This window comes from Sus scrofa, chromosome 15 (genome assembly GCF_000003025.6).
Source record: "Sus scrofa isolate TJ Tabasco breed Duroc chromosome 15, Sscrofa11.1, whole genome shotgun sequence".
In the NCBI taxonomy this organism is placed as follows: Eukaryota; Metazoa; Chordata; class Mammalia; order Artiodactyla; family Suidae; genus Sus; species Sus scrofa.
The window spans coordinates 38,757,014-38,770,513 of NC_010457.5; the positions used below are offsets into that span (position 1 = coordinate 38,757,014).

The 13,500-nt window shown below is 39.9% G+C and overlaps 1 protein-coding gene across 2 annotated transcripts in view; it reads right to left on the minus strand.

Annotated features, from left to right (window-relative positions):
- The window catches only part of ASB5 (ankyrin repeat and SOCS box containing 5), a 56,587-nt gene extending 46,831 nt beyond the window's left edge, over nt 1-9,756 (minus strand). Inside the window, exons 1-2 of one of the 2 annotated variants that reach the window (XM_013984005.2) lie at nt 9,740-9,756; nt 1,751-2,035 (exon numbers count right to left, since the gene is read on the minus strand). In XM_013984005.2, the coding sequence (XP_013839459.1) occupies nt 1,751-1,946 (196 nt within the window). In that variant the 5' untranslated portion in view covers nt 1,947-2,035; nt 9,740-9,756. Of the gene's footprint in view, nt 1-1,750; nt 2,068-9,739 lie in introns of those variants that run through there. The other variant, XM_003133324.6, reaches the window with a different exon arrangement.

Genomic DNA, 13,500 nt, shown 5'->3' on the forward strand with positions numbered 1-13,500 from the left:
ATCTTAACACAGACTCATAAAAGCAGACAGGTGCATCGGAGCCATTTCATATATTCCCATGGCTTCCCCGTATAAGCACACTGAGATCATGCTAAAGAGGGGCAGTGGCTTCTTTTTATTTGTAAATAAGTACTAAATCTCCCTCTAAAACCCTTGTCAGTCCTCCCCAAAATGTGTATTTTTAACCAGTTTTTGTTTTTTTTTTTTGTTGGTTTGTTTTTTGCTTTTTAGGGACATTCCCAGGCTATTGGGAACTATCAAATTGGAGCTACAGCTGCCAGCCTACACCACAGCCACAGCAATGAGAGATCCCCAACCCACTGAGGGAGGCCAGGGATCGAACCCACATCCTCATGGATACTCATCGGATTTGTTTCTGCTGTGCCACAACGGGAACTCCAATATTTCAGTTTTTATGTACAGCAATTCTCATAATATATAGACGAGATCTGAGTATCAAGTAATGAGCTACAGGCTGCCCATGATAATAAGTTTTATACCTAAAAATATGGGTTTTGTTTTAAAATCTAGTCTCCTATGTGTTAACTTGTTTTAAAATCTAGTCTCCTATGTTTGCTGTACCATTTACCAACATGGCATGTGTCACATTTAAACAGTTATACCTGTTCCGAAGCAGAGCTGGTGGATGAAATATTGACTGTTTCTTCTAGATCTCGTCTTCCTTATGAGAGTTTTATTTTGGCGTTTAGATTTTCCTCACTCTAAACAAGCACATACATTCCTCACTTTGCATGAGAACGATCATCCTCAAGAAAAATGTCCTCCTTCTCTACCTCACACAACAAAAAAGATTTTTACCATAACTCAACTTTCTATGTTAAAATAAATTACTTTCCATATTTGAAATAAATTACTCCATAAATTAGAAAATGTAGAAAAACAGCTTTTAAGAAAGAAAGCTTTCCACTCTAAGCATTCCTTAAAAAAAAATAAATTACATTCTCTATGTGATAGTCTAATTTGATTCCAAAAATTTGCGTTTAGAGGTATTTGAGGCTCTAAAATGTGCATGCTTGCCTGATGATTTTCAAATCAGAAATTAATCAAAAGACTGTAAGAAATTAAAATGCCCATCACTAGAATTACTTCTATTGTACAGAATATCAGGCCAAAGGAATGTAAATGGTTTTACAGGCTTTAAAGTCTATGGTTAAAATGATCATTTCTCATTTGGTCTCATACTTCCATTTCTTCTAGGAAACACAGATAGATGTACTTGGTTGCACACGTGTAATGTTGGTAAATTCATGCTCCCATCCTCTTACAATTAGTCTTTTACAAATTAAGCAAAGCAATAATTCCATCAGGAAAGCACCTCGCATATAACAACAATCTCGAATATAACTAAAAGATTTGATTTAAAAATCAGAAAAACTCAGGAGAATTAAAGGACATCGGAAGTGGATGAGTAATTGAAGCCTGTAAAATATGGCTTGCCAAATGAAATGTTCAAGAGTTTAAAAACATTTATTAATAGAAAAAATATATTATTTAATAGTATGTTTCCATTAGGCTATTTTGCAAGGACGCCTTGATTTTTATTAACCTAGAAAAGGGTAATTTTTTTTTTTTTTTAATGAGGCCACGGGTGAGTGAAATAGTTTCCATAGTGAGAAGTTTGCAAAATACCCACTTTGAAGCAGCCCCTAAAGGAAACAGGGGATGTTTTCTTGGATTGGCGATGAAAGATCAAGTCAACGTGAAACAGGAGCAGGAGGCATCAACCTACCTTGTCCTTGGGTTACTCCATAAAACTCAGCTGCTATCCGTGCGGCTTCCTTGCGGTTGCCTTTCACTATGTAGAAGTGACTGAGGATGGCCAGGCTGATTTTCACAAAAAGCTTGAAACAGAACAGCGAAAGGATCGTGAAGTAGACATTGGAAAGCTGCTGGGCAAACGGTCGGCTTTCCTCTAACACCGACATCGCTGCGCAGGCCTCGGCTGCTGCCTCCGGTTAGATCCAAGTCTCCGATGCGCCTGGCTCCGGTCCGGGATGCTCCGGAACAGCTGGTCCTGAGGAAAGAAAATACCAGCTGGTAACGATGCCTCCAGCTCAAAATATTTATACTGTCCATAACAGTTCTTCGCACACGCCTATTGGTCTGGCAATATTCCGTGGAAGCAGTTGCAACACGTGCTCTGTTCCCAAGACTCCTGACTTTCTGTGCTCCGTGTAAAGTGACACTCCGCCTCCCTGCTCTGAATTTCAAAATCCAAGTATTGAAATTTATATACATATTGTTTCCTTTTTGGTATCTAATTGTCACGAATGCTTTGAAGACTTTGTGTATGGGACTCCTGGTTGTTAATGTAAATAGAGGATATTCATAATATCAAGGTAAAATCCAGTCCATCAATTCAAGCAGTTAAAAGAGTCCTTGTTGAGAGACCAGGACATAAACTATCAAATAGTCCATGACTTGAGGATTTAATGACCACCTAGCAAATTAGCCAATTATGTGGCTTTAATTGTTGTCAGGAAAGAAAAGTATAAGTAGATGGACTGGAAAGCCACAAAGTAATAATAATTCAGTGTATCCACTGAATACTTTTTAAGGACCTACTACATGGCAAGCATTTTGCTGATGCTGGAGAGAGGAGGAATGTTCCCTCAACAGAGCTCTCAGAACCCAGAGAAAGAAACAGACAAGACACTAGATAAATACAAGTGAGGGTAGGGTCTCCTGGGAACACAAAGAGGAAGGGCCTAATCGGTAGAGAAGAGTCCAGAAAGGCTTCCTGGAGGAAGTGGCATACCTAGAGAATTAGCAAGTAAACATAAATATTTCTTCTTGATTCTCCCAAATCAAGAAGAACAATATATTTAATAGGCCTATAATCTTTGTAAAACCCAATCTGATTTAGTTTATGAATGAATGAGAACTGACTATAGGGCATACTTAGACAAACTATATTTTTAGAATAGAAATGGAGTAAATTATTAGGAACAACAACATTGAGAGGAAATATTTTGGCACTTAAGCCAAAAATAATAGGCCAAAGTACAAAATGACGTATTATCCAGGAAGCTACATTTATATGATCAGGTTTGGGGCTTGTTTATTGTTGTATTGCTTCCCAATTCTTCCAAGCTCCACAATCACAAATAATAACAAAGATATAAGAAAATGGAAGTGGCCCTTCTTGGAATAAAGGAGCATCTCAATGATTGGTCAGAGTGGTAAGTGCTATGTGCTTTTCATGCTGTGTACCGTACCTGGTTGCACTGGTTTATATGAAACATCCCTAAGCCAGAGGAGGCCTGGCTATAAAATAAATGTGCCAAATAAAGCAGGCTTTTTCTTTCCCCACTGATTGCGTGGTTCCCAGAAAAGCGAATTAGGTCAGTACATTAGAAAGCCGTCACTGCCCTCTCTATGAAAATGGCCCTTGGTCTTGTTTTCACAGGCAGAGAACTAAACTAAGCAGCCATTAATTGGACCCAGTGTGCAGTTTCATATGTGCTTCAGAATCAATGAAAATTAACTTCAGAGGATTGAAGACAAAGCGAGTACATGTTCCGCTCTTCCACTTGTGGGGAGAGTTCAGGGGTCACAGCAAGGTGGCCCTCCAGTCCCTCCTCCCCCTGCGTGGCGATGCATGAGTGTGCACTGGACAGCTGAACCATCACAATGCTCTGAGTCACTGCATCTACATCCCCTTCAGTGCTTTAGCATCAGAAATAAAACCCACCTAAGTCACGCCTCAGTGTCTGTCTAAGGTTTCACTCCTTCCTCTTTACCAGTAAATGCTATTATAAATAATTATCTCCACATCAGCTAATCAGGGGCCTGGATTCTTTTGGGTTGAGGAACACTTTTATTTTAATAAGGCTGCTGTCATTGGAACACTAAGTTTAACTCCCTACTGTTTTACTAGTAGAAAAATATGACAGTCCAATATTTAGGATTTTATGTCAAGATGTCATGCTTTATTTTAATGAGTTACTTGATACCCACCTCTATTTCCTTTGTAGGTATAAACTCATAAACTCTCCCTTGGCAATTTTTACCATCTCTAAATTCTCTAAATCACTAAATGAAAATTAGGCAACATAAAAGAATTCATAACAAGTAAACTCACCAAATATAAATTAGACACTATATTTTTCCCATCATAAGCCCAAATAACACCATAAATTATTTTATTAATATTTAAAATACATATGAAAAATATTCCCCACCTATTTGCCTGGCATTCACATTTTCTTATATTGATGAGTAATTTAAGTGATTTATTGAGACAAATACTTTTATAATTTACCATGTTGAGAGGATATAGTAGAGCAATTTGGGTGATTACCCAACTAATCTAATCTTGTTTGTTTGAATCAACCAGTCAATTGATCAATCAAACCAAAGTTGAGCTCAACAATTGTGGTACTAGAGTGGGTGATATAAGAGGAGTTAAAGACAGAGGAAGAAATTTTTATTGAGAGGTCACTATGTGCTCCATGTTTTACATGAATCTTCTCATTTACTATCTTAGTCTATCCCAAAGGGGGTGAATATATTATTTACATTTTAAAGATGAAGAAAGTTGAGTTCAGAGAGCTTAAGTGACCTATAAAAGTTCATCTGAGCAATAGCACTGTTTGAACATAGTTGATTCTAAAATACACACTCAAGTTACTGCCCATATTTTCTATTTTTAAGCCCTTAGAGTCTGAATGAGCAAGTATAATTTATGCATAGAGAGTGAGACAGAGTGACACAGAATCACATACACACACAGTGAAGAGGTCAGCCTCTGATTGTATTTAATCAGGTACCTAAATTAGTACCTAAATGAGAAGGGCAGCTCTGCATGCCCTCATGATCCCATGAGATGAACTCCTGTGTGTATTAAATTCATGGGAACCAAGGAAAAGGAGGATATTTGCTAATACTTTCATTTTGTTGTTGTTTTTGTTGTTTTCAAGCAGAAGTTCCTGGGCCAGGGAAAGAACCTGAGCCACAGCAGTGACGATGCAGAATCCTTAACTGATAGGCCACTAGGAAACTCCTGTTGTTGGGAGATTCTTTTTTTTTGGGGGGGTGGTTTTTTTGGCTAATACTTTTGGATTATTTGAAGCTAAGAATTGCTAAGAGGCTCCCAGTGAAACAGCAGAGAGAAAGCAGATAGAGGGGCCAAGGAATAGGGGAGTCAAGGGTTAGTTCATTGAAAACAACACTGAATGTTACAGAGTCAAATGACTGAGTCCAAACCAAAAGGAATGAGGATCAAGAAAAGGAAAGGATGCTTTCATTGGTGATCTTTAGTTCAGTATTTCAATGGGATAATGGAGTGGGAACTGATATCAGTGTTCAGGGATGATCCTTAAAGCAACTTGCAAAGAAAAGGGGGGCCTGGGTTTCCTCATTTTGTCACCTTTCTGGGGATTGTCTCTGCTCCTCTCCCACCTTACAGGTGTCCCAGGCGAGTTCCTCTATAAGGCCATCTCCTGGGGCTCCCAACCTTTCTCCTTTCAAGTCCCTTCCTCAACTTCCTTTAGCATTAATTGGCTGTGTGTGTATGTGTGTGTGTGTGTGTGTGTGTGTGTGTGTTGTAGACACTTCAAATTCCTGTAGAGAGAATATCATTTCTAGCGATTATGGAGCTTGACTGTTTTGAAGTGGCTACAGTATTGATCCAAGTCATTAGATGAAAACTGTCCAGATGGCATAAGAAAAATTGCCTGTTTCTAGTGGTTTCCAGTTGATAAATCTTAGCATAAATATTTTTATGTAGAGGAAAGAGAGTGACCCACTGGTATAACCATTTCCTTTAAAAAAAGAAAAAGAAAAGAAAAGAAACATGAACCCTTATTCTCTGGTAGAAATCTAAAGGCTCTAATTGACTTTTTTATTCCTAATACTCCGAAAAATAAAACTCCAGGGATACACTTCACAAAGCGAAGTTGCTAATGTCTAGTAAAGCCCTAGAATGGGGTTTGTGCACAGTGACACAAATTGAGAAAAGCCATCTGCTCGTAAGCCTGAAGGTCAAAAGTGGCTGATAAAATGAAAGGGAAAAAATTATGCCAGTTGTTTATTGGTAGGACAATAGCTCATTGTTGTGCTTAAAATACCACTGAAAACCATAGCCCCATTTAAAAATTTTGTGAAATATCTTGAGAAAATATAAAGGCAAATAAAGCTCTAAGATGTTTAGAATACACTGCAGCTTGATGTGTTTATATACACAGGAATTTGAATACAAACAGAAACATTTACACTTTTAGCTGAAATCCTTAAAAGGAATTAATAATTGAATTTACCCTTATCTCCATTCCATAGATTCTGCAGATTCTGTTTAATTAGTTTATCTACACTTCCCAAAACCTGTAATCACGGCAATAGATATTTCATAAAGCACTTCATCAAAGCTCCTGGCATAGACTTAGATGTTTTAATGTAATGCTTCTGTCCTAAAAAAGCAACCTATTCATAGCAGAACTATAGGTACTAATGCCTCAGGTTCCTATTAGTTATCTTTAATTATTGATGAAGGAGAAACTCTCATGAAGATTATAATCATCATATTAATAAATATGTATATTGTTATATGGGGACAGTTGGGGTGACTCCACCACTTGAGAGTCAATTCTTGCTTTTGGCCTCCAGCCACATTTCTCATCTAGTGGGGCATTATGATAATCCATAGGAAAAATAAAATACTATCCATAAAGCTGTGATACACTTAGATTTCATCCAGGCTCTTTGGGAGAAAGTCACAGGGAACCTAACCTTACAACTAAGTCATGTTAAATCTCACACATGTGGCAGCCCTCACTAGAGGTTTCTTTAGGTTATAAAGATTCCAGCCATATATGTGCAGGCCAGGAAGACCTGGCTGAAAGCTGGTAGCTCTACATATTTGAGAGTTAAAAAAATAGACTCTATTTTTAAATTGATAGGTGGTTATTAACACCTACTATGTGCCAAGCACTCACCATTCTAGATGTTTTTATCTATTACAATGGAATTTTTCATTTGGGGTTTTGTTATGGCTTTTTGGCAAACCAGCTTTTATTTAGAGGATCTTACCTCTCCCAACCTCAGTCCATGTACCTGACTTCCTGGCTCCAGAAAAGGACACTTGCCCAAACTAGGCCAACAAAGATATTTCTGGGACTTCTCTTGGAGTTTTGGGAAAGACGCTCTTATTCAGCAGGGGAAGTTAAGCAAGATCTAATCCTAAAGATGTGAGGAGCTATCCTTGTCAGTAAAGTAACAGCCTGCTAGGAATTAAGACAATGTGGAGGAAAGCATAGCCAACATCTGGGGAGGTAGTGCCATGGCCCCTTCATCTGAACACCTGGAGCCAGCTCCACCTGAAGCAGCTCCATCTGAGAGTAATATGGATTTGACAGTCATATAAAGTACATTCCTTCTAGTTGTTGATTAAACCCATTTGAGTTGGGATTTCTCTCACATTTACAGGAAAAGTCCTGATATATTTATTTTCTTGAGTCCTTGTAAAAAAATAAAAAGTAAGTCTCGTTATCCCTTCTGTACAAGGTGAGGAAACAGAGACTTGAAGACTAAGTAATTTGTCAAGATTATACCTCTTCAAGCTGGGACTCTGACCTGCACTTCTCTCATGGCACTTCTGCTCACATTCTTGCTCACAAGTAAGAGCCAAATGATATGTGTTGCCTGGCTGACAGGTTGTCTGTCCACTATATCTCAGCCTGAGGTACAGCACACATTTGTGCCATATTTGGGTTATAAATAGTCTTCAACTAAATACTTGTGTATTTCACTGGGCTGAAGCTGATGGCCCCACCCAAATTGTTGGTGATTAAGAAGTTGTTGTAACCTTCTCATTTTAACAAACCACCTATTTTAAAGGCAATTTAAAGGGAAGACTTTTTTTGATGACATTGTTTTGAAGATCCAAAGTGTAAGACCATGTTGGCAGTAAAATAATGTTACAATGATTTTTCAGGTACAGCATGGCACTCTTATCAACATTCTTATAGATACACTTTTAAAATTCAGAGTTATCGTCTCTTCAAAGAGGTGAAATGTGTCATTTGCTCTGGGATGTCACCATTGGCTAAGAAAACTGGGATCCACTAGTACCCTGTTTAGGATGCTCAGATTATGGTGTCTTTGACAGCATAGGTACTGCCTTGTTAGCTCTCTTCTATCTATTTATTTACTTATTTGTTTATTTATTTTGGCTGTGCCTGCAGCATATGGAGGTTCAGGAGCCAGGGATCAAACCTGTGTGACAGCAGCAACCCAAGCCATAGCAGTGACAATGCCAGATCCTTAACCTGTTGAGCCACCAGGGAACTCCATTTGCTCTCTTTTAAAATCTGTTTTATCTCCAGTTATGAGCCCCATAATGAAAGAATCTACCTCATGTGTTGTCAGGTTTAAATGCAGTAAGGCACAACATTCATGCTGCGTGACAAGAATTCAGCAAGTACTGGGTTCGGTCCCTGCCCTTGCTCAGTGGGTTAATGATCTGGCGTTGCCGTGAGCTGTGGTGTAGGTTGCAGACGCGGCTCGGATCCCGCGTTGCTGTGGCTCTGGCGTAGGCCGGTGGCTACAGCTCCGATTCAACCCCTAGCCTGGGAACCTCCATATGCCGCGGGAGCGGCCCAAGAAATAGCAACAACAACAACAACAACAACAACAACAACAAAAAAAGACAAAAGACAAAAAAAAAAAAAAAAGAATTCAGCAAGTATTAGTTATAATGATTCTTATTATTTAGTTGTTTAAATTATTTAAATTAGAATCTATTGCATAATAAGCACTGCAGTTTTCCTGTGTTTGTCTAATTAAATGTCCAAATTCCAGTAGTATTACATTCTCTGCCAACTCTTCATATAAAAGAAATCTATCAGAATCCATTTGGCATTAGAAAATAGGCCCATTTCTAGAACTGGGATTGATAACCAATGTTCTGTAGAAAAGAAATGATATTTTTGCTTTGAGATATGAAGGATAGCTATCCCTTCCTAAGAAATATGTTCATCACAAATATTTTGATTCATTTTCTGATTTGATTCATTTTCTCAAGCTCATGATATAGATGCTCAACAGTCTTGAATACATGGGGAAGAGAGCAGACACTCTGGGTCTTAGATGTAAACCTGATCTCATATTGGAATCTATGGTTCCTGGTTTAAGAGCCTAAGGTTCCAAAACTGTGAAACCTTATCTGAAGATGCGATCATTGCAATGGTACAAGGCAATGGTAGCAGCAAAAAAACTATATTTTGCTGTTACCGTTGTAACAACAAATTGTGACCATTATGTATCACTGCAAACCTAAACCAGGCCATGAATTAAAGTTGTACAAGAAGGGGCAGGCAGAGAGTAGAAGCTGTAAGGCCCTCTTAGAGCTGGGCATTTACTTTGAGGAGCATTAAGCAGCAGACATTACACACGTCCCAGGATAAACTGGGTTTGAGGCAGGGGAAAATGCTTGGGTGACGTCGTTAGAAGACCCAGTTCTAGGTCTGAGCTGCATGAACTGGGGTAAATTCCTTAAACTCTGGGCCTGTTTGCTCATCTGTGAAGCAGGGGGATGGTTCTATCACAGACATGTAAGGGTGTATGAGAATTTGCCCTGCATTTTGTTTTTTGCCTTTTAAAGGCAACCCCTCAATTTATAATCCCCTAATTTTATCACTGCTTCTCAAGTAATAAACAAGCTTGGTCTCCAGTAATAATTCAAACCCTGGTTTCCCACTACTAAGTAACCACAACATACCCTCATCTGCTGAGCAGGTCACAATAGGACTCCAAGTTCAACACATCCTGCTGGGGCCTGACCTGTGGGCAGCGAGATGGCACCAAACAGCAGATGAGGTCCTTGCTCTCACGGTGTTAACTCAACATCAGCTGACTCAGTCTGGACCTGGAACAGATAAAATATCCAGTTTTTAACAGTAGATTTTCTTGAGATTATGCAATTTCTTTTGCACTTTTGCCTAATGCGCAGGATGTACCTGAACAAAAAGTCAAGAGAAGCCTTCTTTTGACCACCAACCTCAGCGCTGGTTTGGCATTTCCTATTCTCTTCTTTCTCACTTGGTGCAGGAACCATTCTCAAGACTCAGTTTTTCCTTACGGTTATACTTTGCCTTAATTTTTTTTTTTCCCTGAGAGAACTGCTTCTGAGTTTCACTGGGTTGAGCTTTCTATAGAGCCTCCTTTGGGGAGCTCCCCCACCTGGCCTCAGTCTGCAATGTCACCAAAGGCAGTAGTGGGCTTTGTAAATATGTTGCAGAAGCAAACAAAGGTGACCACATATGACACTGAGGTACATGAAACCAAGGTAAGATTGTTCTTGTAGATGGTGAGGGAAGGCAGACTCCCCAGGCACACTGAGGGCACTGGTAAGACAGTGGTGCCCTTCTTATTCTCACATCTTTGTCACATGGATTTGGGATACATGGAGGAAGTGAAAGATCACTCTCTGAATAAGTGAGGGGACATGAGTGAGGAGTTAGCTGTGGTCAAACAAGCATATGTAATGTTGGCCTATTTTGGGGCTACAGTGGTTTATTATAAAGAACACTGGAGCACATTTCTGGGCCAAGTTAGTCTCAGGTTATCTGAGGGTTTGTTGTCTGTATTCCCTGCTCAGATCTGAATGCTTTGGGAGAGGCAGGATTTGAATCATGACCCTCTGATTGGCTAGTTCCAGGACCTCCTGCAAGTTAGTTAAGCTATCTGTGTCTCCATTTCTTCATCTGCGGAATGTGATACTAATAATAACTACCTCAGTGGGTTATCAGGATTATTAAGTTTTAAATTATTAATAGTATGTTACAAGCTTATAGAGATGAAAGCCAAACTTTAACATATTAGCAGGAGTGGGTCTTTAAAAAGGACATCATACATATGAAAACAAAAACATTTTTTAAATACATAGATCTCCTTGAACTGAAAAATTCCATCTTTGCAGTGGATGGTTGGACTAGCAAGTCAGCTTTAACAACAACAAAAAAAGTTGAAATCTAAAGATAAGTCCAAATAAACCAACCAGGATGGAAAAGACAGAAGAAAGAATAAGAGGAAGAGAGGATGCAACTAGAAACTCTATATTTAATCAAGGTCTTAAAATAGTCAGAGCAAAATTTGGAAAGATAATGACTGAGAATTTTCCAAAATTATTGAAAGATGTCAATCCACAAATTCAAGGGCCCAATGACTCCAAAACAAGGTAATTAACAGCACCCCCCATCAAGAACTGTGAAGGATCTGAGATTTTACCCTAGTTACAATGTAATACGTTACCTGCCATGATTTGGTGGCTGCTGACAGAACATACCAGCCTCTTGGGCTAAAAAAGACTTTATTTCAAGTCAAAGGACTTCATTATTCACGGCACAGAAAGTAGCAAGAGGATAGTGTTTGCACCAGCAGTTTGTGTCACAGCTGAGGAATCCCTGCTTTAGGAACCCAGAACTTTTTTAATGGGAGGTAAGCCTGCCTCAACTTTGCCCTTGAGGGAGATCATTATCTTTATTACATTGTGTAATACACAAACCTGCCCTCAGCTCCAGCCAACAACACTGATCTCTATCTCCCAAAGCTATTTGCTAAACAGACATCCTTGAAAACATGGTCTAGGGAAAAGACAGCAAGTGCCTCTGTTTAACAGAAGAGCAAAGACACAAGAGACCCATGGAGAGTTGTGCACCAACATTTCTACACCATGTTGGTTTCTGGCTAATTTTCCCATGAGTCTGTCACTGTCAGCCACTGTGACTAATCTGATCAGCAGAGGCTGGGACCAAATCCATTCAATTTGTCTCATACAGAATGTAATTAAGGCTACTAGTAACAAGACTCCAAGCAGCAAGATGAGGAAAACCTTGCAGTGTTGACGTCAACCATTCCCCCCAGAGTCCCGGACCCAACCAGCTTAATTTCCCCTAAACCATCAGTGCATGCTTTCCAGCACTGACATAGTGTCATTGATCACTTTAGTCAGAGTTAGGAACAACTGAGAACCACCTTTTTTAAATGCAAGTTTCCCGCTGTAGGGATAATTATCCTCAGAGTATGCATAAATAATGAGTCATCTGTTTCTCTGGAGAGCAACTGCACATAATCTAGAGTAATCTCATTTTGGAGAGATCTTTGCATCACCTGAGGGTTACCTGATCTACTAGTGGCATTTTCTTTTCTTTTTTTTCCCCATTCTTTAAAGTTTTATTGACTAATAGTTGATTTACAAGGTTGTGATAATTTCTTTTGGTGGTGTTTTCTAAATCACTCCTTAGGTATAAGACATTTTGGTTTCAGGAGGGAGGCAAGTTAATACCTGGCTTCCACACAGATATGCAATCCCAAGGATGTTTACGATGGCCCTGGATAGAAGTACTGTTTACAAATGTTGGGCCACCAACAATGAGGTAGTGATACTTAAGGGGAGAGGGACTCAGGTTGGTCATATCTCCAACATAGTATCCTAATGGCTGGTCAGTATTGGGGTTCCCAGTTCAGTTTGATAACTGAATCCAGTCCTTATTTTGAAAGAGACAAAGTGCAGTTGTGAAGCCTGTACAGTTTGTCCACACTAGAGCTGCTGGCTTTCACCCACCCTACGGAAGAGCTGAGCGATGGCTCTAGGAGCAGAAGTGCAGAAGACACCAGGGGTGCTGACCGAGAGGTGCAAAGCCAAGGCCACCTGCTGTTTCCAGTAGACTTCTCAGCACGGCTAAGGGCAGTGGTGATTGTGTTGTGGTCAGAACCATTTGGCTAGAGATGCCAGGTTGTTATCCAGTAAACCAAAGGAGACTTAAATATTTGGGAAAGCTGCTACAGGCCATTTTTCTTTGTGAGGAAGGCTATGGGGGACAAATCTGAAGGACAGAGATCATTAATGTCCCCCACTTCGTGCACCTCGCGGGTCTAAGCTGTTCTCTTTTCATGTGGTTCCCCCTTCACTGCCTAGGCTGTGGTTCCCTCCTCCACTCCACATGGTGGTCTCCTCCATGCCAACAGCTGTAACTTCACCTTTCTTTCCAGTTACCCTCTACTCACACTCAGAACTTTTGTCCAGAAGGGAAAAATGCTATAGGGACAAGGGAATTTTTGTAAATCACAGAGATCCCTGTGTTTCTAAGTGTAGCCCCTGTGGGCCATTGGAGTGGGACATGGTGAGCAGTGTCCACAGCCAGTTATCCTTGTCCTGATGCTCCAGAACCATGGCACTCCAAAGAAATGTATCCAGGTGGTTCAACTTGAAATCACTTTGAATCCCAAGGGTTTCTTTTCACTGGGCTGCCGCCAGGGTCATGTACTAACAAAACCAGGTCACTATTAGGGGGAAAGAAAGATGCATTATGCTTAGGAATGGGCAGGGCAGCATCTTGAACAATCAAAATGAATCTAACTCACTCCCTACTTTTTTCATTCTGATCAGTACCAGGGTGCGGATGAGAGCTGATTCTTCTTTTCCAGAGACAGCCACATTCAGTGACTGATCTGCCTTTTCAGTGTGGGTGGACCAGGAAG